The 25941-nt window shown below is 48.0% G+C and overlaps 1 protein-coding gene across 3 annotated transcripts in view; it reads right to left on the bottom strand.

Moving 5' to 3' along the window:
* LOC146194405 (DIS3-like exonuclease 2) overlaps positions 1 to 18418 on the bottom strand; it is a 157986-nt gene extending 139568 nt beyond the window's left edge. For all 3 annotated transcript variants that reach the window (XM_084597395.1, XM_084597396.1, XM_084597397.1), the window contains exons 1-3: positions 18230 to 18418; positions 8042 to 8274; positions 6439 to 6764 (exon numbers count right to left, since the gene is read on the bottom strand). In XM_084597395.1, the coding sequence (XP_084453521.1) occupies positions 6439 to 6764; positions 8042 to 8254 (539 nt within the window). In that variant the 5' untranslated portion in view covers positions 8255 to 8274; positions 18230 to 18418. The remainder of the gene's footprint in view (positions 1 to 6438; positions 6765 to 8041; positions 8275 to 18229) is intronic.
* Positions 18419 to 25941: the final 7523 nt, after the last annotated feature.

The raw sequence follows: 25941 nt of genomic DNA, 5'->3' as shown, positions 1-25941 counted from the left end.
GCTCTTATGATGCGGAAGGGTCTGATGAGCTAGGCAACTTGCAGCAGCCCAGTTACCCCAGCGTACACTAAAGAAAACGCATTCAACATGCGAGATCTTGCCACAGTTACCCAGCACAATTAATTCCTACTACAGTGGAACACTCGGTGACACGAATCTCACGAGGTCGCAAAAAAATCTGCATCATCAGAAAATTCGTATCATAAAAATGGTGGAATTTCGCAGCATATAACAGACCTTGCTCACAAATCGCGCGCACAAGTCTCGCACACGGGATTTCATTCCATGAGACTGGAAAGATTTCTCCTTAAAAAATGCTGTCACCTCGATAACTAACGAAAATAAGTATGCAGAAGCATGGGAGAGGCAGTCGTGGAGATCTGTTTACGTCGAGCAGGTTTATTACAGTCGCGCGGTCACAGCTCACCACTCGCGGCGCACACAGCACGACAAGCGATCGCGACATGGGCGATGCGCGGGACGCGTGCCTGCGGACTTTTCACGGTGCGTACAGCACAAGAGATAGCGCCATGACAGCCGTGCGGCGCCGCAGACTGCTCGCGATGCGTACAGCGCGACTAGTGGTCGCGAAGTCTACGATGTGCGGCCCGTGCGCACCCGCCGCCGCGTACTACTCACGGCCGCACGCTGATGCAAACCTTTCGCGACGTGCAAAACGATCGCGATGCTGGCGATGTGCGATCTGCCCGCCTCCGCGCACTTCTCGCGGCGCATACAGCATGACTAGAGATGGCGACATGCGGGCCGCACGGCCCACATGTCGGCCGTGTAATGGCCTTTGTAATTAGTCCTAGTGACTACAAACCACAGAACAACCTAGGAATCAGTGATATAATACTGCATGCACTCTACGGTGTCTTCCCTACATTTAAAGGAGTTTTGCCTGCCTTGAATATGCAAGATTTGATGGTGCTGCAGTAGAATAGTTTGACAATGGTGTATTTTCCGCATGTACAAGCTCCTTGCTTTGAAAACAACTAGATTTTGTTCAGCTTGCATCATCTCCAAGAAGCCATACACCTCCCACATGCTTGGCTACTGCATCTTCGGATATTACGGATTTATTAAAATAACTTGGCACAATAACTTCGGACATCGTCAAAGTTTAGCTTTGGACAATATCAGAGAATGCTATGAGCTAGCAACCGTACCTGCATGATGTGTGAACCCATGGAGAATATCAGATCCTTCACTTAAAAGCTTATACAGTTGAACCCTTTAGTAAGGGACATGCACTGGGTAGCAGTTTTTGTCTCTTATATGAGAGGTCCCTTATTTCGGCGCAGGCATCCTACGGCTAAAATACGAACAAAGGTACGCCATGTCGAAAAAGCGTTAATTATAGCCTTCCTTTACATATTGCAGTTGCTTGGTGGATCCCCACACATTGCCCACACCTCGCAACTTTCTTACATTTATTTACTGCTGAAATAGTTGTAAATCTTGGTCTGCTTCATGGCTGAATTGATGCTGTTTGACGCAGCCTCTCCCAGCTTGAAAATCAGGCCAAGAGCCTGGTGGCCGATGTGCCAAAGCTGTAGATGTTGGCAAACTGCGTTTTCAGTGATTGCAAAGTGCGATCGCAATGTGATGTGGCACCGCAACAAGTGATTCGCAACTAATTTATGTGTCTGGTAACACTACAAGAATTCAAGTCAAGAAAGCACCACGAAATCATAAAAGTAACCAGCTAACCACCAAGGTGCTAGAAGCAGCCAAAACTATCAAATATCACCAGCAGAAATATCCTCAGAAATTTATGCATGTTTGACAAAGAGCAACAGCGGCTGGAGTTGCTACTGAGACGAAAAGCAAATGAGTAAACGAGGCATTTCTGAGTGGAGTTGAAAGTGGTTGAATAGCAAACAGAGCAGTTTATATGTCCTCACAAAAGCAAAACAACTTCTGTTTTTATGTAATTTGTTCTGGTCTTGGCTTGGTTGTGTCTCGCTTTCTAGGCACAATGACTTGTTAATGTCAGCGGCACCACTTTCTTTGCATTTACCAGACAGATTTGTCGCTCTTACTGAAATGCAACGACAATTTTCGCTATATTCTTTAGACTAGTGGGCACACCACCTACGGTAATTCAGGATAGGAAGCTCCAATCATTGGAGAGCCCGCCGCGCGCTCCCAATATGCTCGTGCAGATGCTCGCATATGAAGTTGAAATTGCGCTCTCTATGAAGAGCTTCTCTATGTTGCATTCCCACTGCAGGGGCTTCTTTTAGTCATTTCATAGCTGATTGAGCTGCTCTTTATTCCCTGAAGTTATAATTAATAATAACGGCACAGGTGCGCCTCTGTTTTGTTGTTTTCATTGTAGCTGTTACTGAACCTGGTGATAGATGGTGCCGCATCTAATGTTAAAATGTCGGTTACAAACAAGACTGAGTACCAAACTTTAAGGCTAATTTGTCCTCTATAGCCAATTGTCTTCTACATCCAATGTCTATTAATAAAGAGGTTTAATGAAAGTCATAGGGTAGCCAACCATCTGGATGAATAGTGTCTCTTATACATGACTGTCTGTTACATCCATGTCTAACGGGGTTCAGCTGTACATTAGCTCTACAAGGCAGGCGCTGCAAAGTTTTCGGTTGGCGACTGTACACAGATGGAACATGGCACCATCTTGATCCTTAAGGGGAGATGCTACTCGAAAATATATTTTTTTAAATATTGATGCTAGGTGAATGAAAATTGCACCACTTATAGAGATTGATCTCCGCTTTTCAAACATGTTTTTAGTTTTAAAATAGCTTGATGCCTTCATATTCTAATGCCATGCATACCGTATTTACTCGAATCTAACGCGCACCTTTTTTCCGATATATCGTGTCCAAAAATTGGGTGCGCGCTAGAATCGAGTACGACCCTAAATCTCCGATATCATATCGCCATCGGCATTTCAAAATGGCCGCCTGGTATGCACTTCGAGCCTACTAGCTGGTCTAGCTGTCTATGCCTAGCTGCAGTAGCGTCCTTCGTGTGCTCTGGTACATGTGCTTTGGTTAGCCTACCCGTTTTCTGCGATTGACCGACCGGTATGGACGTGCCGAAGATTCGACGAGTTCATCATGATGCCGCATTTAAACGGAAAGTCATCGTGTGTGCAGAGACGGACGGAAATCGGGCCGCATCACGCGCATTCGGAGTTCCGGAAACATGCGTGCGGGACTGGCGCAAGCAGAAGGAAAAGATTTTCGGCAGCAAGGCTACATGAAAAGGTTTCAGTGTACCGAAGCAGGGCCGGTTCACCGAAATAGAAGAGCGGCTCGCAGAATATGTTCTAGAGCAGCGAGCGGCGCAGCGGTCAGTGACGACGGACCTGCTCAAAGTCCGGGCGATGCAGCTAGCCCTACAAACAGGGCTAACGCGGAGCGACTTTAAAGCGAGCAGGTGCTGGCTGTCTAATTTTATGAAGAGAAAAGGCTTTTCTCTTCGAAGGCGGACAGGGATATGCCAGAAGTTGCCTGAAGAGTACGAAGAAAAGCTGCACAGTTTTCAGCGGTTCGTTCTAAGTTTGCGCCGCAAGTACGGCTACCACCTCGGCCAGATTGGAAATGCCGATCAGACACCGCTGTACTTTGACATGCCTGCCACCACAACCGCTGAAAAGAAGGGGGCGAAGCAAGTGCGCGTGTTGTCTTCCGGCCACGAAAAAACACGCATCACCGCAATGCTTTGTTGCACCGCGGATGGACACAAGCTGCCCCCGTATCTCATATTCAGGCGCAAGACGCTCCCGAAAGGAATCGTGTTTCCGAGTGGCGTGATTGTGCGCGCCAATGAAAAAGGTTGGATGACAACGGACTTGGTCGCCGACTGGATCGATAACGTCTGGCGCAAGAGACCCGGCGGCAGTTTGGGCCTGCGTGCGATGCTTGTGCTCGACGCTTTCAAGTGCCATCTCGACCAACGCATCAAGGACAAGCTCGCTGCGTGCAACACCGACCTTGTCGTGATACCAGGTGGCATGACATCGCAGCTCCAACCGCTCGATGTTTGCTTGAACAAGCCAGTGAAAGATAGGATTCGGGCGCTGTACACCGAATGGCTTGTGAGTGGCTGCCATGAATTCACTCCCAGCAACAGAATGAAGCGTGCCTCGCTGCAAGAGTTCACTGGATGGGCGAAAGATGCGTGGTGCACGATACCGTCTGCCATGGTCATCAAGGCCTTTAAAAAATGTGGCATATCGAATGCCATGGACGGCACCGAGGATGAGATGCTTTGGGCCGTCAGCAGTGACAAGGAGTTGTCTGACAGCGACGACGAGTGAACCTTGTGCCGGCATAGTGACAATCTTGGCAAGATAAGCCGTTTCCTTTTGTGTGTGTGTTTTTTAGTGCACCGAGATTAAATCTTTGCTTTTCCAAACGAGACAAAGTTGTATTGCTGTATGAAAGCGTTAGGTGCGCGGTACTCTTTTTCGCGGAGAACGGGTGCGCGTTACAATCGGAGCTTTTTTTTTTTTTTCGGGGGTGGGGGTCACGAAAAACGGGTGCGCGTTACAATCGAGGGCGCATTAGATTCGAGTAAATACGGTAAGTGAAAAACAATGCATGTTTGTGCAACTGCTGTACACAGCAGCAAGCATGATAGGGCAAAGCCAACTAGTTCTTGTCCCCAACACTCCACTGAGTACAAATAAGCAACATAGCAACATTCCCTTGGCATGCAATGTTTTGAGAATTTTACATCTGGTGCCTCGTTTTTAGTGGTTAGAGCCACAGAACTTTTTAAATTTTCATGCCCCCAAAAAAGCCCTTGACTGCATTTAAACCTAGATACTTACATTCTACACATCCTAAAGATTATGCATGCCAGATTTGGTGTTGACTGGACTAAAATAAGGTCAAAATATTGTGCACAAAATCCATGTTCGGCTCAAAATAAGAATCTGAGAAAAAATAAGAAAAGAGAAGAAAATAAGAAAATGCGATTGAAAGATACAAAAGCTGTTTATTGCTGTTGGAGCAGCACTATCTGCATAAAAATTGCACACAATGCAGGCCAGGGTATCATGATACAGTGCACAGTTTTAGAATTCACCAGCACCATATGTTGCTGACATTGTAAGCAGCATTCTCAAGACGTGCCTTCTTGGCTAGTTGGCGATGCTGAGATCTTGCTTCTGTCAGCCACTGCTTTTGCAGCCACAAGGTGCACTTTTTTTTGTTATGGCATTAAACTCCTTGTGGTTCACTTGTTTCGGCAAACCAAGAACCACACAAAATCGGGCAAGTTGTTAGTATCCAGCACCAATAACGCACGTCACAACCACTGCATTGGCGTTCACGGCGGAACTCTCCCTCGGGCTGGCTGAAGGGCGTCGTCCACCGGAGCTGCACACCGCGATGAGCCCGACTACGACACAATGGACGTGGCACATGCTACACTGCTGCAACATAGCTCTAGAAACGACGCGAGACCTTTTCGCTTCATGGCCAACTCGCGAGTGGAAAGTTAGCACCATCCGTGCTCCCGACACGCTGCTCCGCTCGCCAGTATGTTTGCGGCACCGATCTCACCGATAAAGGTACTTGCCGTACTACGTCTCCTCAATCCTCCCATCTCCATTCTCGAAGATCATTATCTTTTTATCTGATGCACTGACGAAATCGTCTAAGCTGTCAATGAAACTTCAGCGCCTGGCCGGCTCCGAGCCGTCGAAAGTATTGCCCCTGCTGAGGTTAGGCCTCTACTGCACGCTGTTTCACTTTACCGGCGACTTCCCTCGAACACGTGGTTTGACCAGTACTTTCGACACCGAAAATCCAGTTTCTTCTCGGCTTCTATCGCAACGAGGAGCACGAAGATACGTGAAATCTTGAAAACACGCCGAGAGGAAACTAGCGGGCAAGCGTGACAGCGACCTGCGTGTCGCATGAAGAGCAGACGAGCTATGGCCGCTTCCTGCGCTGACAGCCAATAGCATGGCTGAAATCGCACCACGTGATTTAAATGGCCAGTGAAAAGACTAGATTTGGGCGGCGAAACTTTTTTTTTTATTACTTGCTGTGGGTTTGTGAAGCGGCAAAGTTGGCTTTAGGGAGAAAAAGCGTGGGCCTGCCGCCTTGCAAAATTCCAGTGGCGTGCGCCGCCGCGATTTGATGAGTCCCGCGCTTGAACATAGGTCATATCTACCCCTTCTCTAACCACCTCGAGTGCTTTAACAGACTTTTTAAATAATTTCGTCACTGTTTTCGGCTCCGATTTTTTTATATATGAAAGACGAAGGACCAATGTTGCTCAAACAGTCAAAATCACAAAAGTGACTTTTTTTACTGAAAATCGCTGTTTTTCGACCCGTGTCTCCTTAAGTGAGGTAGAGAGAGGCTCAGTCCAGTACCAGCTGCCTGCATGCAGCTTCAGAGCACACAGTACCCAGATTTTCCCCTCTTGTCTCACCTGCTGCCAGGAGGAGGCCCTCCGCCCGTGCGCTTGCAGCGATGAGCTGCGTGCTGCTCCTTGAGTCCCGGAGGAAGAAACGCCGCCGCCCCACTCGAGCCCCCCCGTCGGGGATCCGAGCCCGCTCGGTCCCGTGTGGGTCCCCAGGAGGCTGCACCCGAGAGCGACGACGAGGGGCTGGCACTCAGTGGGGCCGAGGGATGTCGGCCTGCTAGTGGAGAACGGGATGCCACCGTGGTGGAGGCATTGGCACGCAGGTTGCTGGGGTCGCTGAGAGAGAGCCGGCCACGCTCGCACGTGGCCAGGGACAGCTGCTGCCGCTTGGCCTGCACACGCCAATGGCACACAGATGCACACATCCCGCTTCCAAGAGAAACAAGCTTTTTCACAGCAAGCTAAAATGAACTGACATGCTCTAGTAGAGCATGTGCTGTCCACAATGAACACCATCTCAGCCAGTAGTGAATTTAAATAGAAAACCTGCTTACAGCCACTGAAAGGGAATGTCTAACTTTGGTGAAAAAGAAATGTCTGCCCGCAAAGAAACTAGCCCTAGCTGTCTTATGTACAAGGAACCAGAAGACTACACTTTGACCGGCTGTCCTCAATGTGCTTAAAGGGTACAATCACCAGACTCTAAGCATCGAAGTTTTTCAGTGTGACAAAAAGCTGGCCATTTCAAAGGTAATTTTTGACAAAAAGCATGCATTCACTTTAGTGCAGTCAGACACCGGAACCGATTATCAGCGAGTGCAAAAGTGGTGCACTGAAATAATACCTCACCCACTAGAGATTTCAGATAACATTCAAGTTTCTGCATTCAGGGCTGTTACGACGTAGAGACACCACTTCGTCAAAGCAAGTTTTGATGTGCTGCAGTTACTGCTTGATCCAACCAAGAAATTCAAATCCCTGTGGCAACACTATTTAGCGATGTGCCACATGATCGACGATGTGGAGGGAGTATTGCTTTTTATTGAAGGGTGCACTGCAGGGAGTAGAAAATACAATAAAGCATGACAAGCCCTCGTGAAGACAACACTGCATTCAAGGAAAGCGATAATATTTTCCCAAAATGTAGTCACATGATGGACTACTGCGATAATGTTAGTGCTTTACCCTAAGGCAGAATTTAGAGTTTGTTTTATGTGGTCTTCAATGTCAAGTTAAAATTATAAATCCTTGTCTTTTGGATACTGGAGCGCTCAATCTCTACACTATCAGGCAAGACCTTTTCTTTTACAGCATGATATTATGATACGTTTTGGTCAATGTTCTATCCTTTTAAGAGCATAATGCTTCATTACATATGTCATAATAGTGCTCAAAATGCATCAGTGCCTTTCAACGCAGTATGCAGTACTGGTTACTGCCCTGGCAGAAAAGAAAGAGAAACATGTTTAAGTACCATGTATAGTCATTGCCAGATTTTTGTGGACCATGTGGGACACCAAAATATGGCGTAAATACCGTAAAATACCAAGGAACATCAAGCGCCCATTGTTTTCAGGTCGAGCTTTTGGTGTCGCAATTCTTAGTACAGGATGGTGATGCGCCATGGCATGTGCACATGCAACCAGGGTGGGAGGGGTGCAAGCTTCACCTTGGCGTTCTTTCCCTGTCCACGCTTGCCACCCTTTCCCTTGGAGGTGGCAGGTGGCGTAGCAGAGGCCGTGGGTGGGGCTGGCGCTACTGCGGCAGCCCCCGGATCAGCTGGACCGAGGCTGAGCTGTCCAAGGCCGTCCCTCAGCAGTGCCGTTGTCGATGTCTGACCAGAGTCCACTGCCACCTCCTGGGGTCCCTGTCCACTCTCCATGGGACACTCATGGGCCTAGCCTGCACAGAAATGCACCAGAGCATGACGTTCTCCTGCCTACAAAAACATTATCTTTTCCTTGCACGATTCCCACAGTACAAGCAAGCTTCCTGCTTTATCTGAGCACTTTGCCTCAACTATTCTTGTTCACAACCTTCGTAAATCAACTGCTAACAACGTACACCAAGGCTTGTCAGTAATGCAAGGCACAATGTCAAATATTTAAGGTTCTGTCTGTTCCCTGAGTTATGGTGCAAGCACCAGCACAACAGTTTTTCCCTGTTTTCAAGTTTGCAACCATATTTTTGTCATGAAGCCTGGAAGGCCATTTTTAAATTAGTGTGTTCATCAGAAACACTCCGTTGGAGCAATGTCATCAATGAGGCTAATTTTTATCACAGAAAAAGGGGCTGCCAAATGCACATTTCCAGTTTGGCCCAAACGTCCACCAAAGCCTAAGTGAATCCAGCTGTCGTTGAAGGACTTCCAAAAAGCAGACTTGTTCAAGTTTTGCAACTGCAACTTACATGCAAAGCCATACTACTTCGTATCATTAGCAAAGCCAATTATTTATCACATAAAAACACACATCTTCCACAAATTTTCGCTTCAGGATGCCACTTCCCACAGAAAACAAATTTACAAATGACCCCCCGAATTTCCTCAAAATCTCAAGCTCAGAGCCCTAAATGAGTACACAACACAAAGCCTGCTTCAGGAAGAAACAGCATGCCCTAACTTCAGGAATAGAAAGCAATCAAGCAGTCAGTGCAGCCATCACCAACATACAATACTAGACTAACTTCTCTCTGCCATCTATCTAAATAGACACACAGACTAACAGCTCCAAATAACTGCAACATGCACCGCAGCAACTTCCAATTTAGTGGAAATCTAGCCATTACTGTAATCAAGTAGGCGAAAATTGCAAGCATTTATGTATGCATATATATTAGCAAATAATGGAAGCATGACTCCTCTTAGGGAAGCCAAAATGTCAAAGGAAAGCCTGCCAGAATTTAGGCAGGAAGCCAGCAAATACAATCATGTTTTTTACAAAAATAAGCTACCCATCCTGACAATCTCGGCAAATGAGCAGTGCCATTTACTTAAAATGGCTACATGTGACTAGCTGCACTACCGCAGTTTTGACAAGTGCGATGAATTCTTCCCTAGCTTCTTTTTTTCCCACATCGAGTGCATGCTTCAGAGCAAACTCACAATGATCCCTTACTTCTGCTCAAAATAGCAGTATTCTTAGCCATTTAACTAGGCTATACAAGAACAATGACTGAAGCCACATCAGAAAGCAACAGCTAGGTGTTAACTGAAGAAAGACAGCAACTGAAATAATATGCACATATATAACAATGGAGCAATGAAGCTGTGAAACAAAAACAAATTGCCTGCCACAGCAATTTGCAGGCAGCCATTAAATGCAAATATTACAGCCATAGAAAAGCATATAAAATTGTTTTAACAACCCCCATATAGAATCAAAGACAGTGCACGTATGACATGTGAGCCTGAAACTACCTGTAAGCCAGCAAATACAATCATGTTTTTTACAAAAATAAGCTATCCATCCTGACAGTCTCGGCAAATGAGCAGTGCCATTTACTTAAAATGGCTACATGTGACTAGCTGCACTACCGCAGTTTTGACAAGTGCGATGAATTCTTCCCTAGCTTCCTTTTTTTCCCACATCGAGTGCATGCTTCAGAACAAACCCACAATGATCCCTTACTTCTGCTCAAAATAGATAGCAGTATTCTTAGCCATTTAACTAGGCTATACAAGAACAATGACTGAAGCCACATCAGAAAGCAACAGCTAGGTGTTAACTGAAGAAAGACAGCAACTGAAATAATATGCACATATATAACAATGGAGCAATGAAGCTGTGAAACAAAAACAAATTGCCTGCCACAGCAATTGGCAGGCAGCCATTAAATGCAAATATTATAGCCATAGAAAAGCATATAAAATTGTTTTAACGACCCCAATATAGAATCAAAGACAGTGCACGTATGACATGTGAGCCTGAAACTACCTGTAAAGAGAAGCAGGCTTACACTTGAGCAAATCTTGAGACTAGTAGATAGGCAAGTGAAAGCATGCATTCTAAATACATGCTGTAACAACAAACAGATGCACCCAAACAGAGGGCGTAACATTAATACTTTTTCCCCAGAAAATGCGCGGGAATCACAGGAGTGCAGTATCTGCTCAAAGCTACCCGAAGCTCACTGTCCTTTAGAAAAAAAAAAAAATGTCAAGTATACAGGCATGGCAATGACTGCCACACAGCTATTACAGCTATGTCATCTCTTGCGACAGAGGACTATTTTCAGAGGGGACCAGGTTGTTGTTGTTGTGTGTTGTGTTTTATGGCGCATAAGCAACTCAGGCTATCATGCGCCAAGCATAAGGTAAATGTTATTGTTTTTTTTTTTTTTTGAGAAGCAATGAAGTGTTGAAATATCATAGCTTGTTCAGGAAAAATGTTTCTTCTAAGAAGCTAAAAACACATGAAATGTTTACAATTGCATTCTCTCCTAGGAGAAGTGATGGATGGAATGGTATCTGTTCGGTGTAAAATTGAGTAAAATTCTTTTTCCGTAGCTTTTCGAGTTTTTTATATGAAATTAAAATGTGGTTTATAGTCGGTCCATGTCCACAGTCTTCACATATTGCTTCATCTTTCTCGAGAATGAAACTATGAGTAAGATGCGTGTGTCCAATTCGAAGGCGACATAATATTACCCCCATGAAGTGTTTCTGGTGGCCGCACGACTTTCATTCTTCAACAACTGGCTTCACAATGTATAGTTTGTTGTTTATTTCATTTTTACATGAGGCTTGCCATTGTTCTCAGAGTTTTCTTTGTATGAATTTCAAAACATCTTTGTGTGGTACATTTATTGTTCCTATTTTTGCTCTTCGAGCAGCTGCTGCACATTCATCAGCTGTCTCGTTACCCATGATTCTGACATGGTTAGGTACCCAGCAGAATTTACTTCGTGTTTCGGCTGTTGTTATGCAATGTATTTATTGTTGAACTAAGGGTTCTGTTGCATTTTTAGAATGTAATGCATTGATTAAGCTGAGGGAGTAAGAGCAGATTATACTCTTTTCAATATTACATTTTATTATCTTTTCTACAGCTATAGACCATTTTACGACCCTCGGAGAAACTGGTTTGACTGGGCTGTTAAGGGGGGGGTGTCGTCAACTCTTTCCTTTGCTACGGAAGCAGCCCAGCACCCAATATGGCAGCACCCTTCACCCTTCCGTAAAATCGTCTATAGATATGGCATAACTTTCTACAGTGAACACTGATGCACAATTGGACAACCTAACTGTTTTCTGGCGATTGTTTTCTACAACACCACTATCAACATACGAGGTGTGTTTGGAACCATCAGTATAAAATGTTTTGTGGCCTTTATATTTTTCCTCTAAGGTCAGGAATTCTTGCAATATGTGTTCGTGTGGAGTTCGCTGTTTGTCAAACTGTGTCAAAGTAAGGTTGCATATACAGGGAAATTTATACCAAGGTGGGAATGGATCAGGAAAAAGCAAATAAATGCCATCAGCCTGTAGCTGCCACTAGAGGTGGTCTTTCGTTTCATAAGTACACATGCGACATCAGGCAAGAGTATTTGTTCAGCCTTCTTTCTCCTATGAATGTTTAAAAAATATCAACCTTTGGTGTGCAACAGTAAACAACAAGCACTGATCTAAAATCAGCACACAAAAGCGCTTATTAGCTATATGTGCGACAGAATGCTCCATGTGCCAATTATTTTTGATACAGCGTCTTTCATGATTGTAACGTCCATGTGCAAACACCGATAATAACAATGGCACAATCTGATAATCCGATACGTTTCCCACAGAAAGGCGAAACTTAAAGGATAGAATCTGCTAGCTCTGGCAGCTACATAAGCACATATTTTTGAACTGTTTATTTTATTCTCAGAGCAGCATTCTAAAGATTGTCTGCTCAAAGGAGTTCCCCTTGATGTTTTCATGTGTTCCATAGAAGCAAAGTGCCTCGAAACACTCTACGTGGTAATTAATTTGTGACTATGTCCATGCTGCACGAGATGATTGCAGCAAACATGCTTGGGTACACAGGATTATAAGTCATAAGTCATCTGAGTTTTCATGGAAATGTGGACCACCCCTCTTGGAAGTATACTAAGGACATGAAAAACGAACGGCACACCAGGTAAACTGGCTAATGAATAACAGAACACAGGAAAGGTGGCAGAAGTCGAAAGTAAAGGTTGGAGAGGACAAAAAAAGAATGTGTAGCCTACCAGGCAAGGAGAAAGGAGTTAGCGAGGCCGCTCTTTTCAAGCAGCGCTGTGAAAAGAGTGATCGTGACTGTGAAAAATAGGTTGAAATTTTTGTACGGCACTGCAAATGCAAGAGAAGAAGAAAGCGAGAAGCTAAAAATGAAGAAAAAAAGGAGATATATGAAAGGAAATAAATAAAGAAGCGAAGACAACCGAGCTTAAGAACCAAATGAAGGCCTGGGAAGAGGAAACCAGAGCACAAACAGGTTACAGGTGGGGTGTGCAACCGAACATGTATAAAGATGCAAGTGCTGAAATTTAGGAGTCATCAACTTTGTGATACTGTACGCTAATCTAAGAAAAAAACATTTTTTTTTTCATCTCAATAAGCTAGAATTTCTTGTAACCCGGGTAGCTTTAAATAACCTAGAGATACGCGTCTGCTTAAGACATTTAAATTCAAAGCATTATAGCTTAACTAACTTAACTGTTCCCGAGAATGTTTTCATCCTAGATAGTTTTTATTCTGTGTGCTCTACCAAACGGCAATATGCAAGCCGTTACTGCCGCCAGAATCACTCTAGTCCTGTTTTGGTTCACTACAAAAAAAAAAAAAAAAAAAATAAAGCTTTGAAAAAAGAATGATGGAAAGTTAGAGGACGCAGAGGCTATAGTGTACGCTTAATTCGCTTCTGCTAGATCATCATTATAAGGTAAAATATTTAGTTTACTATAAGGCGGAATATGCATGCAGCTCTTAACATGCTGCAAAAGAGAGGTTGTGAGGCCGGCACCCAATTTCTCACCTCAAACAAAAACTGTGTCATAGACTCCTTTAGACTTCAGATTTGGCAGCCTTCCTGGAGAGTGTGGAGGTTCCAAAATTTTTGCTGCTTTTGGAGCACAAGAAAGAGCTCACAGCTCAATGAATAAAATTTCATGTGCTTTTGTGGCTTCTTGTAAAGTCAACGAATCACAACAAGAGATACCAAAGAGAAAAGTAATTAAATTTTAAAGTATTTCACATGTGTAATATCAGCCCTGTTATAGTTTTCTTAGGGGAACAATTATAGCCTGATTACTTCTGCAAAGAGTAGCCGGCAAGTAGCCCGATTATAGTTTTGCAAGCAGCAGTTGGCAAGTGTATCCAGTCGATTACTCACATTTCCGTTCCACACACTCGAAGAATAAACACGCGATAGTGCCCGCATTTCAATTCGGCTCATCATGGCAAGCAAAAAGGATATCGGCACGGAGGTCGGCTGGCACTACGAGGAGGAACGCTCGGTCAACAGTGCTGGAATTCTGTTTGTATAGAACGCCATTCCGGACACAGAAAGCAGACAGGTTCCTAGCAAATTGCCGAGGGATATCAGCAGCGCGACCCTGCAGGTGGTCAATGACAGGTCGAAGGTTCGGGTCAACTCGCTGTCGGGTCATTATGTCTGAAGCCCTCACCAGTCCAAGAAAACCGCTCTCATTGACTAAACCGACGGGTGCGCACGACAGCGTGTCAGCATCTTCGTGCTTTTGGCCAGATTTATACACAATGGTGTACTCAAATTCTTGGAGGCGAAGATTCCATCGTGCTAGGCGCCCCGATGGGTCGCGGAGGTTAGCCAGCCAGCACAAGGAATGATGATCGGTGACAACTTTAAACTGGCGGCCGTAGAGATAAGGCCTAAATTTCATGGTTGCCTACACAACCGCAAGGCATTCCTTTTCCCTAGTGGAGTAGTTTGTCTCGGCGCGGGAGAGCGTGCGGCTGGCATACGCTATTACCTTTCCGACGCCAGCTTGGTGTTGAACGAGTACAGCGCCAAGGCCGATATTGCTGGCGTCGGTGTGGACTTCGGTGTCAGCGTCTTCATGAAAGTGCGCAAGAACAGGGCTTGTTTGCAGTCGGCTGCGCAGCTCCGCAAAAGCCTATGTTGCTCGGCACCCCACACGAACTGTGTATCATCGCGCGTGAGGCGAGTCAGGGGGGCAGCAACTTTGGAAAAATCGGCGATGAAGCGGCGGTAGTACGTGCAGAGACCCAGGAAGTGTTTCAAACTTCTCTTGTTTGCAGGAACGGGAAATTTGGCTACAGCAGCAGTCTTGTCGGGGTCTGGCCTAACGCCTGCGGCACTCACAAGGTGACCAAGAAACTTCAACTCTTTGTAGCCAAAGTGGCACTTCTCGGGCTTGAGCGTCAAGTCAGCTGACCGGAGGGCATCTAATACTGCGCGCAGGCGTTCGAGGTGTTCTTCAAAGGTTTCAGAGAATACGACAACGTCGTCGAGATAGACTAAGCAGATTTGCCATTTGAGGTCGGCGAGAATGGTGTCCATCATGCACTGAAAAGTAGCCAGCGCTGAACATAGGCCAAAAGGCAGCACTTTGAACTCGTACAGTCCATCTGGGGTGACAAAAGCTGTTTTTTTCGCGGTCCCGCTCATCGACCTCAATCTGCCAGTACCCACTCTTCAAGTCAATGGAGGAGAAGTACTGGGCGCGACGAAGCTTGTCGAGTGAATCGTCGACACAGGGCAGCGGGTAGAAGTCTTTTTTAGTGATGGCATTCAACTTTTGATAATCAACACAGAAGCGAAGGGTCCCATCTTTTTTCTTCACCACCACGACAGGTGATGACTACGGGCTGTTGGATGGTTGTATGACAGCATCACAAAGCATCTCCTGTCTGAATCGCTTCACGTTCCGTCGTTGAGATACGGTACGGCTGCTGGCGGGCGTCGTCAGGAGTAATGATGCGGTGCTTCACGAGAGGCGTTTGCCGTACTTTCGATGAGGACGCAAAACAAGTGCTTAACTCTAGTAGTAGGGCACGTAGCTCACGATTCTGTGTATCCGAGAGATCCGGACTAATATCAAGATGGTCAAGTGGGGGCTGCACAGTGCTAACAGCCCCAAACGTAAAACATTAAGAAACATCCGCTAAGGAGTCAGCAAACGTGATGGCAGTAGCACGAAAAAGATTCCGGGGTTCGTTGGTAAGTTAGTCACCAGGAGCTCAGACCGGCCGTCGCGGAGGTGGATGAGGCTGCGCGCTGTACAGATGCCGTGGGTGAGCAAAAGTGAGCACAAAGAGGACTATTCATGAAACCAAAACTGTATAGCAAGCCATTTGAGAATGCAGAGTCCAGGCGAAGCCGGTAATGAATAGAAAGTTTCCAGGTGGCAGGAAAGTCAGGGAAGGAGCACTTAGATGCGAGTCGATGAATAGAAGGAATTCGTAATAATGTGTCTGCAAGCTGCAAAGCAGATACTTTTCTCTGGAAGCAAATCTTCTGCCTAGATTGGATGCATCAGAATTCGTGAAGAAAGTCCAAATGTACCTCTGATGTTGGTGGCCTTTATGGGCCATTTTAACTGCTTTTTCATTGGCCAGGATGCCACGGCGAGCTGGTATCCACTGAAATGTTATGTAGTGGCCTGCAGAAACAGCCAAAGGATGTATATACCCAATGTCAAGGGAAACGGGCTGATGATTAGTTTTCTTCGGCAGGTTGGAGAGGATTTGCTAAGACCATTTTGGAGTCTATAAAAATAACCCATCGGCTGTGGGTTCGGCGCAAGATGCAGGAAAAAACTTTTTTACTGCTGTGAGGGTCAGCTGCCGTAGTGGACGTCTTCCGCTGCAAATGGTAAAAAAGGCCATGGCTTGTTAAGGTTATATAAAGGCTGCAAGAAGCAAAGTATTTTAGGTAGCTGAAGCACCAGTGAAGATATGAGTGTGCTGCATATATGCCTGTTAAGTAGGCAGGAGTAGCTTGCAAAAGCCCTGACTGTGGCAAGCGGTTTTTTGCATTTAAACCTGGAACAAACTTCCTCACTATTGTAGGCAACAGTATACAGCGGGGTGAAATTTCAGAGGTAATAAATTCTGTGGCTGATTGTAGGGAGGGGCAGGAGCTGCACAGCTTGACCTAAGCCAGAGTTAGTGAGGTAGGAAAACGTGGTGTAGGAAGTGCTTCTTCCCTTGGAACACAGGTCGAAGATGGGTACACATAGTTTCTTGGGTGGCCATCACATCTAAAGGGAGACATCCTGCTTCTGCTAATGCTCATGATGGGGAGGAACCCTTGAGAGTCCAAGGCATATCTGCAGGCAGTTGTTCCATGCAGCCTCAAGAACCTTCTTGCTTATTGAAGGAAATCATTAAATCACTGGAAGGTAGTATCACAAGGTTCCTTCAATGTAGGCTTTTTCAAGCAGAACCATTGATTGGCAGCTGCCTCCCTACCAAGCCTCCAAAGCATTTTGGCCTGGCTTTGAGGGGCCTTGTTCACAATGAATGGACTGAACAATTCCTTTACTGTGTACAAGGCACCCAGCAGAGGGGATAATGTCTATCTTTGACAATTAGTCAGTGCTACACTTTGTAACCAGAAATGCACGTTCACAGGACAGTCTGCAATGAAGAATATCTCATATTTTGCACTTGACAGGTTCGAATAATGTATATGTTTGTGACAAAATAACTAGAACCCAGTATGATGTGCCACTGTACAATCACCTGCAAATAGGGAATCACCTGAATGCTTGAACTTCTGCAGCTGCAAGAAGCCAATGAAAAAACAAGCGAGAATAAACATAAAACTGAGCATGTCTCAATACAGCACGAACAATACATCATTATATGCACTGTCACTTTCGCTTCTGGCAAGGTCGAAACCCGGAAGGGCACCATGACGCGCATCAGCTACGGCTCTAGTAATGTGCACTCGAAATTAAGTAAAAAGCAAAAAAAAAAAAAAATCAGCCTAGATTCGCCACAAACGAATAAAAGAAAGAGCGGGAAGTAAAGGGCACGCCTGAAATCCCAGTAAAAATCGCCCTAGGCGCAACGCCACGTACCACGTTGTGTTAGAATTGCTCTCCTCGCTAAATAGCGGCCTAACCTCGCGTGCATTGCGCACAATGCAGGCCGCGACGCCGATCGATTTGAAGTTGAGGCGAGGGGGGGAGGTGCGTAGGGCGCGCTGCTCCTTCCGGAACGGAAAAGAGCTTTTCCACATCTCATCCCTACGCCTCCCCCATCAACCCAAGGACACGAAAAAGCGGCGCTGGGAAAACAAAACACCCAAACCGTACACGTACCGCAGATAGTGGCGGTGCCGTTAAGGAGAGAAACCTTAACGCATGATCGAAAGAAGGCGCGCTGAGGGACATATCAGCTGTTCCGCAGTTTACACGTCCAGCTAGAATGTAGTGCCGGTGTCTTGCCGTTTGACGAACACAGCACGCATGCACGACGCCAAACTACCGTCAAAAGAGGGGAATATCTCCACGGTGAAGACAGTGATTAGCTTCCAAGCCTTTAGCAACCGGAAACCGATACGCTGCCGTGCGCAGTCAGAGCCATGTACCGATGGCTCAGGACTGGGTAGAACGCCCGTCTGCGATGCCTATGCCAAGCGAACACTGTTGAATGCCACGATGGCAGACAGCGCAGGAACTGTGTGCGTGTTAGAACACGGGAAAGTAGAATATGACAAAAGAAGGGTCACATAAAATGGGTCAGTTCTGGGTGCAAAGACGACATCGCTCGTTCTATGCGGCATGACTGCCCGTGAAATAACGCCTCGCACTTTTCAGAAGCCTTCAAAACAGTAATGGATAAGCTGAATGCCGCTACTAGTGATAGACATGTTTGATGCCTTACCTGGAACAGTTTTTGAGAAGGCGGATTCCTGTTGCGATGTGCACCGGCGTAAACTTTCCCCAACGGGACCAAATCTAATGGCCGACGCAAAGCCAGCAAAGCGATGGGTCTTGGCTACAGTGTTCTAGAAGTAGCCTTGGCAAATCTACCGTCCGGACTGTACGGACGAGCCGCTGCACATTGGATTGAGAAAGAAGGAAGAAAAGCAGAGGAGGGCATGAGAGAGCAAAGACAGGAGTTTGGCGATGGCGATCGTGCTTCCGAGCTGCGAAGAGCGAAATGTTTCGATTTCGGCTTTCGGCCCGTCGCCAAGAGCGCTCGATCGAAGTCGTGCCACGGTATACTATGCGCCCCACGACGCTCAGGGAGAGGAGGAAAAATCTATATGGCCGAACGCGCCCAGAGCACTATGAGAGCAAGTACATTGTTCAAGACGCTGTTAGGACGCAACATTCCGCTAGCTCTTGCGACATGCTTGATGAGCGTCTTCTCGAAAGGCTGTGGCAAGCGCCCAGGACTTAATCTTGAGAGCGAGGGAAGAAGCCTATTTGTTCTGGAACCATAGATAATGAAACTTCGAGTGACATATACATGAAGCGAGAAAATGAGAACGAGAAAAACTGTGCGTAAAAAACTTTATTGAGTAGATGGGGATGTGTAGGTGCACCCCTAGTCCGGGACTCCAGCGGCTGCCGCTGCTATCCGCGCACGTGTCACGAGGGCCCGTTGGGCTTCTAGTCCAGAGCTGGATAAGGTAGTCTCCCACCCCTCAATTGTTGGCACTGCATTTGGGTCATCTGAAGGATTGTGTGGGCAGGTCCGCACTATGTTTTGGGGCCGTAGAACCCGGGATGTATTGTTTTTAAACGGGCTGGTGTATAATATGTACCTGTCTGAAGGCATCGCCATCTAGAGAGAGAGAGAGAGAAAACATTTATTGCTAAAAAGATTTCTGGTTTTAGCGGCGGGCCGATGTCTTCCTATCTTCGGCCTCCTCACAAGGTCGGCGCCCCTATTCCAGGGCACCGCTGAGTCTTGCTACTTCGCAGGCGTGCCGCACCAGTGCCCTTTAGGCCGTGAGCTCGCTGCTGGTCAGCAGACCCTCCCATTGTTCCGCACTCGGGTTATTTAGTTTGTGGAAGGCTCTGTTTCGTTCGCATTCCTATGTGATGTGGTATAGTGGGGGGTTGCCCCACATCACGGACATGTGTTCCTGTATACTGTGTAGGGAACATCTTGTGTAGTATGTATAGATTGTGGAAAGTCCCTGCTTGCAGTCTCCGCCAGCAGACCGCCTCGTGCTGTGTTAATGATGTGTGGGGTGGTAGGTATTTGAATCTCCGCCCTCTGTGGCAGTTTATAGTATTTCTGTATACGTTGGTTCCACCGTTATGGGGTCCTCCAGGGCTTCTGACTGCCCTGCTCGGTTCGTGATCTCGCGAACTAGGCTGTCTACCCTCGAGTTACCTTCTATCCCGGTGTGTGCCGGTATTCAGAAAATCCTGTGTCTTAAGGTCTTATTTGGAAGCCTTGCTTCGAGGAGGATGCTCAGCGCTTCCTTGCTTATTTTGCCCCGTGTGTAGTTCCTGCATGCTGCTTTAGAGTCTGTTAGGATTATCAGAGACTTGTTCCTACGGTAACCTTCGGCCGCCGCTAGAGCTACGGCAGCCTCCTCCCCCTCCGTTACCGTACAGTTTCTTAACGTCGCACTGCTGATTGGTTCTCCCATGTGGTCTACCACTGCGGCCCCCCTCATTGGCGCAATCAAGAAAGCCCTCACAGTTAGCGCGGGAGGATCCCTACTAGTGGTTGGCGACTTCAATGCTAGCCATACCAGCTGGGGTTACCGAAAAAACTGCCGTAAGGGTACGGCAATTTTGTCCTTCGTTCAGGACGAAGGGCTTTCTATTCTCAACGACACCTCCTATCCCACCCGAATCGGATCTAGCGTTCAGCACGACACAAGCCCTGACTTGACTCTCTCAAAAGGCGTTCGAGAAAGCCGCTGGACTAATACCACTCACTCATTAGGCAGTGATCACTACATTTTATGCACTGAGCTCTCCATCTCTTCCCTCACCCCACCCAAACGCAATCGGGCCTGCGTGGTCGATTGGGATCGATTTCGCCGCATCCGGCAAAACGCACCGGACACCATTGTGGACTTGGAGGCCTGGGTGGCTTCTCTCACACAGGATGTGGAGTCGGCGACATCCACTATCCCGGAACCAGAGGACACTTCGGCTGCGGATAGTCGCCTTCTCCACATGTGGGAGGCACACGCCAGCCTTCAGAAACGCTGGCTGTCCCAAAAGCATAATCGCACCCTCAAACGGCGAATTTCCCGCCTTGTGAAAGCAATCGAAGCTTATACAAGGGACCTCGCTCGCCAGCAGTGGGGGCAGGTCTGTGACCGCATGAGCGGTAATCTAGGCCTTAAAGACACCTGGTCGCTTTTACGCTACCTCCTTGATCCTGGGCACACCAAGGCCACGCAGCGTAAGAATATTACCCGCATTATTCATCAGCTTCCCCTAGACGATGACGCCCTCCTTCAGACCTTAAAAGATCAGTACGTCCCTACAACCCCCTCTACCCCCCTCCCTTCTTACACCGGTTCTCCCAACCCTACCCTTGATAAGGAAATCTCTTCAGCTGAAGAAGATGTCCTTCACCCCCGCCACGCAAAGCGCACCCGAGCAATTCTCGCCCTAGATCTCACAAAGGCCTTTGATAATGTCCGTCACGCAGCCATTTTAGATGCTCTCTCATCGCTTCAAGTCGGCTCGCGTGTCCACCAGTACATATCCGCCTTTCTTAGTCATCGCACAGCAGAAATCAGCATCGGCTTGCTCTCATCTCCATCTTTCAAACTCGGTAGCATTGGCACCCCACAGGGTTCTGTCCTCTCTCCACTGCTTTTTAATATTACCCTTATCCCCATGGCACACGCCCTCAACCAAATCCCTGCCCTGTCCCACTCCTTATACGCCGATGATATTACACTGTGGACCACCACAGGTAGCATTGGCGCCATGAAAGATACATTACAGGCCGGAGCAGACACTGTTGTATCTTTTGCAGCAAATGTCGGCTTGGCTTGTTCCCCTACCAAATCGGAGCTTCTCATACTCCGACCTCCTAGGTGTCGTACAGACAAAGGCCCTCCTCCCCCCATCTTCTTGACAATTGACAACACCCGGATACCAGAAGTGGACAACATTAGGATTCTTGGTATTCTGATACAAAACAATGGCAAGAATACCGCAACCATCACTAAGCTGACGGTGATGGTTCATCAAACAATCCGCCTCATTCGCCGCATAGCCAATCGCCATCGCGGCATGCGCGAGCATGACCTCAGACGCCTGGTACAGGCATTTGTCCTGAGCCGTGTTGTGTACTCGCTCCCCTACCTTTTCCTCACGCGGGTGGAGGAAGACAAGGTTAACGCCCTTATCCGACAGGCGTACAAGGCCGCCCTCAACTTACCCCGCTACACTTCCAATGAACGCCTTCTTCACATGGGCATCCATAACTCCCTAGCTGAGCTCACAGAAGCCCACCGCTCAGCCCAGTTGGAGCGATTATCATCTACCCTCACCGGCCGGAACATCCTTGCTCGCATCCATCTCTCACCTCCCGGTCACTGCTCTACACAACATACACTTCCCCCTGCGATACACCGCGTTCTTAAGGTGCATCCCCTGCCAAAGAATATGCACCCAGAGCACCATGTCGATCGCCGCAAGGCACGCGCAGAAGCTCTTCACAAAAACTATGGCTTCCAGCCAGAGACCGTTTACGTAGACGCTGCCTCATACCCCTCCCGCCCAGCGTTCGCCCTCAGCGCTGTTTCCAACTCTTTGCAACTGGTCGCGGCCGGTACAACTTTTGCCTCCACTTCCCTGGAGGCGGAGGAGGCGGCGGTTGCCCTCGCCATAGCTACCACCCGAGCCACAACCATCTTTAGCGATTCTAAATCCGCCGTACGGAACTTCGCCCGCGGTCGGATCTCTACCCCAGCCTTCCGGTTCCTCGCCTCCCTCTCCCCACCCGAACACCCTATTCAACTAATATGGGTGCCCGCTCACACGGGTCACCCAGGCAACGAAGCAGCTCACTCTTTTGCTCGAGGATACGTCAGCCGAGCAGGGACTGCCACTGCCTGGGGAGATGCTCGCGAGCGCATGGTATCCTATCACGAAATCTCTCTCCATTACCGTGATCAACGAACCATCTACCCTCCTCCTCATCTATGACTAAGCTACAACAGGTGACGTGGCGCCAGCTTCAGTCCCGTACATTCCCATCGCCCGCTTTCTTATCTTTGATCCATCCAGGACTGTTCTCGCCGCAGTGCACCCTGTGTGGGGCACCTAAAGCTGATTTTGAGCACATTATGATCAAATGCTCGGAATTCCACCCTCCAGCCACTTGGCAACTCTCCGACCTCGAGCGATGGGAGGCTGCGGTGTCCAGCTCTGACCCGGCCGTTCAAAAACGGCTGACAGACTGGGCTTTGGGTGTCGCTGTGAAGCACCAGCTTTCGGCCACAACACGCAGCCAAGAGCCGACCCGTCATTAGAATGTAATCCCTTAAGGCTCCCAAATATAAAGTTTTTCACCACCACCACCCATGGGTATAGGGCCGCGTCTGTGTATACTGTATTTTCCATTGTGGCTAGATTCCGCTGCACATAGTCTGCCCTTGCCTGCCTTCTAGCGGCGTGGAGGTTGGGATACATGTTTCTCGGCAGGGGGCTAACATCCAGTGTTTGACGGGCCTCGTCTGGAATGGTGGCTGTTCTAATATCTACGATCCCTTCTACGTCGTGTCCTAATCTCTCTAGAAGCTTGCGGCCGGTGACTGTCTGTTGGAGCCTGACTATTTGCGCACTCAGCTGGGCCTCCGTTAGTTCTTTGAATGTGTTTTTAGACCCATTTGTAGCAGCTTTTCATTTGGTGTGTTTCTTGGTAGGTGGAGTGCCGTCTTGTACGTACTATTCTTAGCAGCGCCTCCGTCTGTTCTTTGTCTTTCTTGGTCATGCGGTGGTATGGCAACGAGTACGTGAATCTGCTGACTATCAGGCTTCTGACGAGCTTGATCGTGTCACTTTCCTTCATCCCGCTTCTGTTCTGCAATACCCTCTTTATCATGCGGCTTACTTGTTCTGTTGACGTCTTGAGTAGACTGATTGTGTGGGTACATCTGCTTCCTTGGATCCACATGTCTAGGATGCGTATCGTGTCCCTTTCCGGTATATTTTGGCCTTTTAACCTTACTGTCAGGTCCTCCTTGGTGGGTTTGGACCCTACCCTAAGAAGTTCCGACTTCTCCGTGGAACAGGTTAGGCCCCTTTCTCTTGCGTACTCTTCTACACATGTTGCCGCTTCCTGCAGTCTCTCTTGCTTTTGTCCTAGCGAGCCTCGATTCGTCCAGACCGTAATGTCGTCGGCGTACATTGCGTGCTGGATGCCATCGATCTTGCTGAGTTTTCTGGCCAGTTCGATCATCGCAATGTTGAAGAGCACTGGTGAGATTACGGATCCTTGCGGCGTGCCCTTTCGTGGGGTGGTGAAGGTGTCGCTTCGCAGGTCTCCCAACCCCACTGTCGCTGTTTCTGATAGGAAGGATCTTACGTAGTCGTGGGTCCCCCTTCCGCAATTGGCGTTGTTTAGGCCTTCCATGATGGCTTCGTCGAAGGCCCCTTTGATGTCCAGGGCCATGATAATGTTTTCGCTAGTTCTGGGTGCCGTGTCTATGATTTCTTCCTTGATCTACAGTAGGACGTCTTGCGTTGACAGGTTCGCCCGGAAGCCGAACATGCTGTGTGAGTACTGCTCCTCGTCCTCTAGATGTTGTTGGATTCGCCTGGTGACGATTATCTCGTACGATTTGCCAAAGCACGACGTGAGAGAAATGGGTCTCAGGTTCTCTATCTGAAGCTTCTTGCCGGGTTTGGGTATCATAACCACGACAGCGTGCTTCCACTCCTTCGAGACCATCCCCTCTGCCCACAGCATGTTGAGGTACACCGTGAGCTGGTCGATTGCCTCGTCGCTGAGGTTGCAAATCAAGGCGTTCTTGATCTTGTCTGCGCCGGCTGCTGTATTTCGTGTTGTCGCGCTTATCGCCGCCTGGACTTCCTCTCTCGTGATCGGCCTGTCCATGGCAGGATTGTCCGCCCCTTGGTACTCTCCGTCGTAGCTCTGGGGGTTGTCCTTTCCGTAGCATTTGATGCGGACTGCTTCTAGCAGTTCTTCGTCTGTTCCGTCGTACTGGTGGACCAATTTCTGAATTGCCTTGCCACTTTCTGTTTTTGTCTTGGTTGGGTCCATGAGGGCCTTTAGTATGCGCCATGTCTTGGCCGTGCTGAGCGTGCCATTCAGTGAGCTGTTGAACTGCTGCCATCCCTGCCTGGCCAGTTGTGTTGCGTACTCCTCTGCCTTTATCGTGATTTCCGCGATCCTCTTTTTGAGTTTTTTATTTAGCTTTTGCTTCTTCCAGCGTTTGGTGAGCCCGCGTCTTGCCTCCCATAGCCCGAGCAGCCACTTGTCCACCTCCGGTACTTGTTCTGTTCTATCTATTTCTTTCGTATATAAGTTCTTCTATTTGTTTCAGTTGTTGGCCCCACTCCTCCACGGCAGTGATTTCCCTTTTTAGTTGTTCGCAGTGTTTGCGGAAGGCGTCCCAGTTGGTAAGGTGGGCCGTTCCGATCTTCTTTACGTTGGCTGCTTCAATTGTCGTTCTTAGTATGTAGTGGTCACTGCCTAGGTCTTCCAGCAGATTTTCCCACTCGGCCTGCTTTGTTCCCCTAATATAGGTGAGGTCAGGGCAGGTATCTGGACTCACACTGTTGGAGGTCACAGTTTATGCTTTCCGCCGCCACGCATATCTGTTTCCCCTTTCTCTGTTTTTTTGGTATCCCCAGCTCGCGCTTCTTGCGTTGAAGTCACCCGCGATTACTATAGGTGTTCGTCTTGGCTAGTTTATTTGCTTCCGAAAAGAGCTTGCTGAAATCGCCACTTTTTTGTTTGGGGGGGCTGTAAAGGTTAACTACGGAGGTGCTCTTTGCAGCACCTCCCCCCCGGGGTTCTCGCGCCTAATTCCGCTTGGGCGGGAGGCGGGAGATCTCCGGGGTTTTTTCGTTCCTTACGGGGTTTCCTCTTGCGTTTCAATCTGGCTAATTCCCAATTTTGGTCGTCTTCCTGCTCGATTTCGCTCTGCTAGCCCTGCGGGCCCAACATCGCGGCCTCGTTTGGCGCGAAAATCGCCGCGTTTCCCGCCTCAGCCGTTGGCCGAGTGCTGACGTGGCAATCTTCTTCTATCTCCTGGGTTTTCATGAAATCTTTTGGTGATTCTTCTAATGCCCTCGCAGTGTTGGGTCGGTTGTCGGAGTAGAGGACCGTTTCCATCGCCGTCGTCGCTCGAGACGAGGCCGGAGAGGCCTCAAACGCCCGTTGTCGCGCTAGGCCTAACGAGGCTTAGCTCGCACCCCGCCGCTCGGCAAACTCAAAGTCCGGTAGAAAACCCAGAAATGGGCCCACCTCTTCGAATTTGGTGTCCAAGTGGTCCACTTCTGTTCCTCTTTAAGCTCCAACAAGAATTTTGGAGATCCGTTGAGATGATCGGGCCTGGCTGGTCGAAATTTGCGGAGCCAATGCGAAGCACGTCCGCTCCCTCGAGCTACCGCTGGTGTTGTCCCGGG

This window comes from Amblyomma maculatum, chromosome 3, assembly GCF_055883805.1.
Source record: "Amblyomma maculatum isolate TAMU_Amacu chromosome 3, ASM5588380v1, whole genome shotgun sequence".
Lineage (NCBI taxonomy): Eukaryota > Metazoa > Arthropoda > Arachnida > Ixodida > Ixodidae > Amblyomma > Amblyomma maculatum.
Note: the sequence above shows the minus strand (reverse complement) of the source record. Positions and strands in the feature narration are given on the sequence as shown.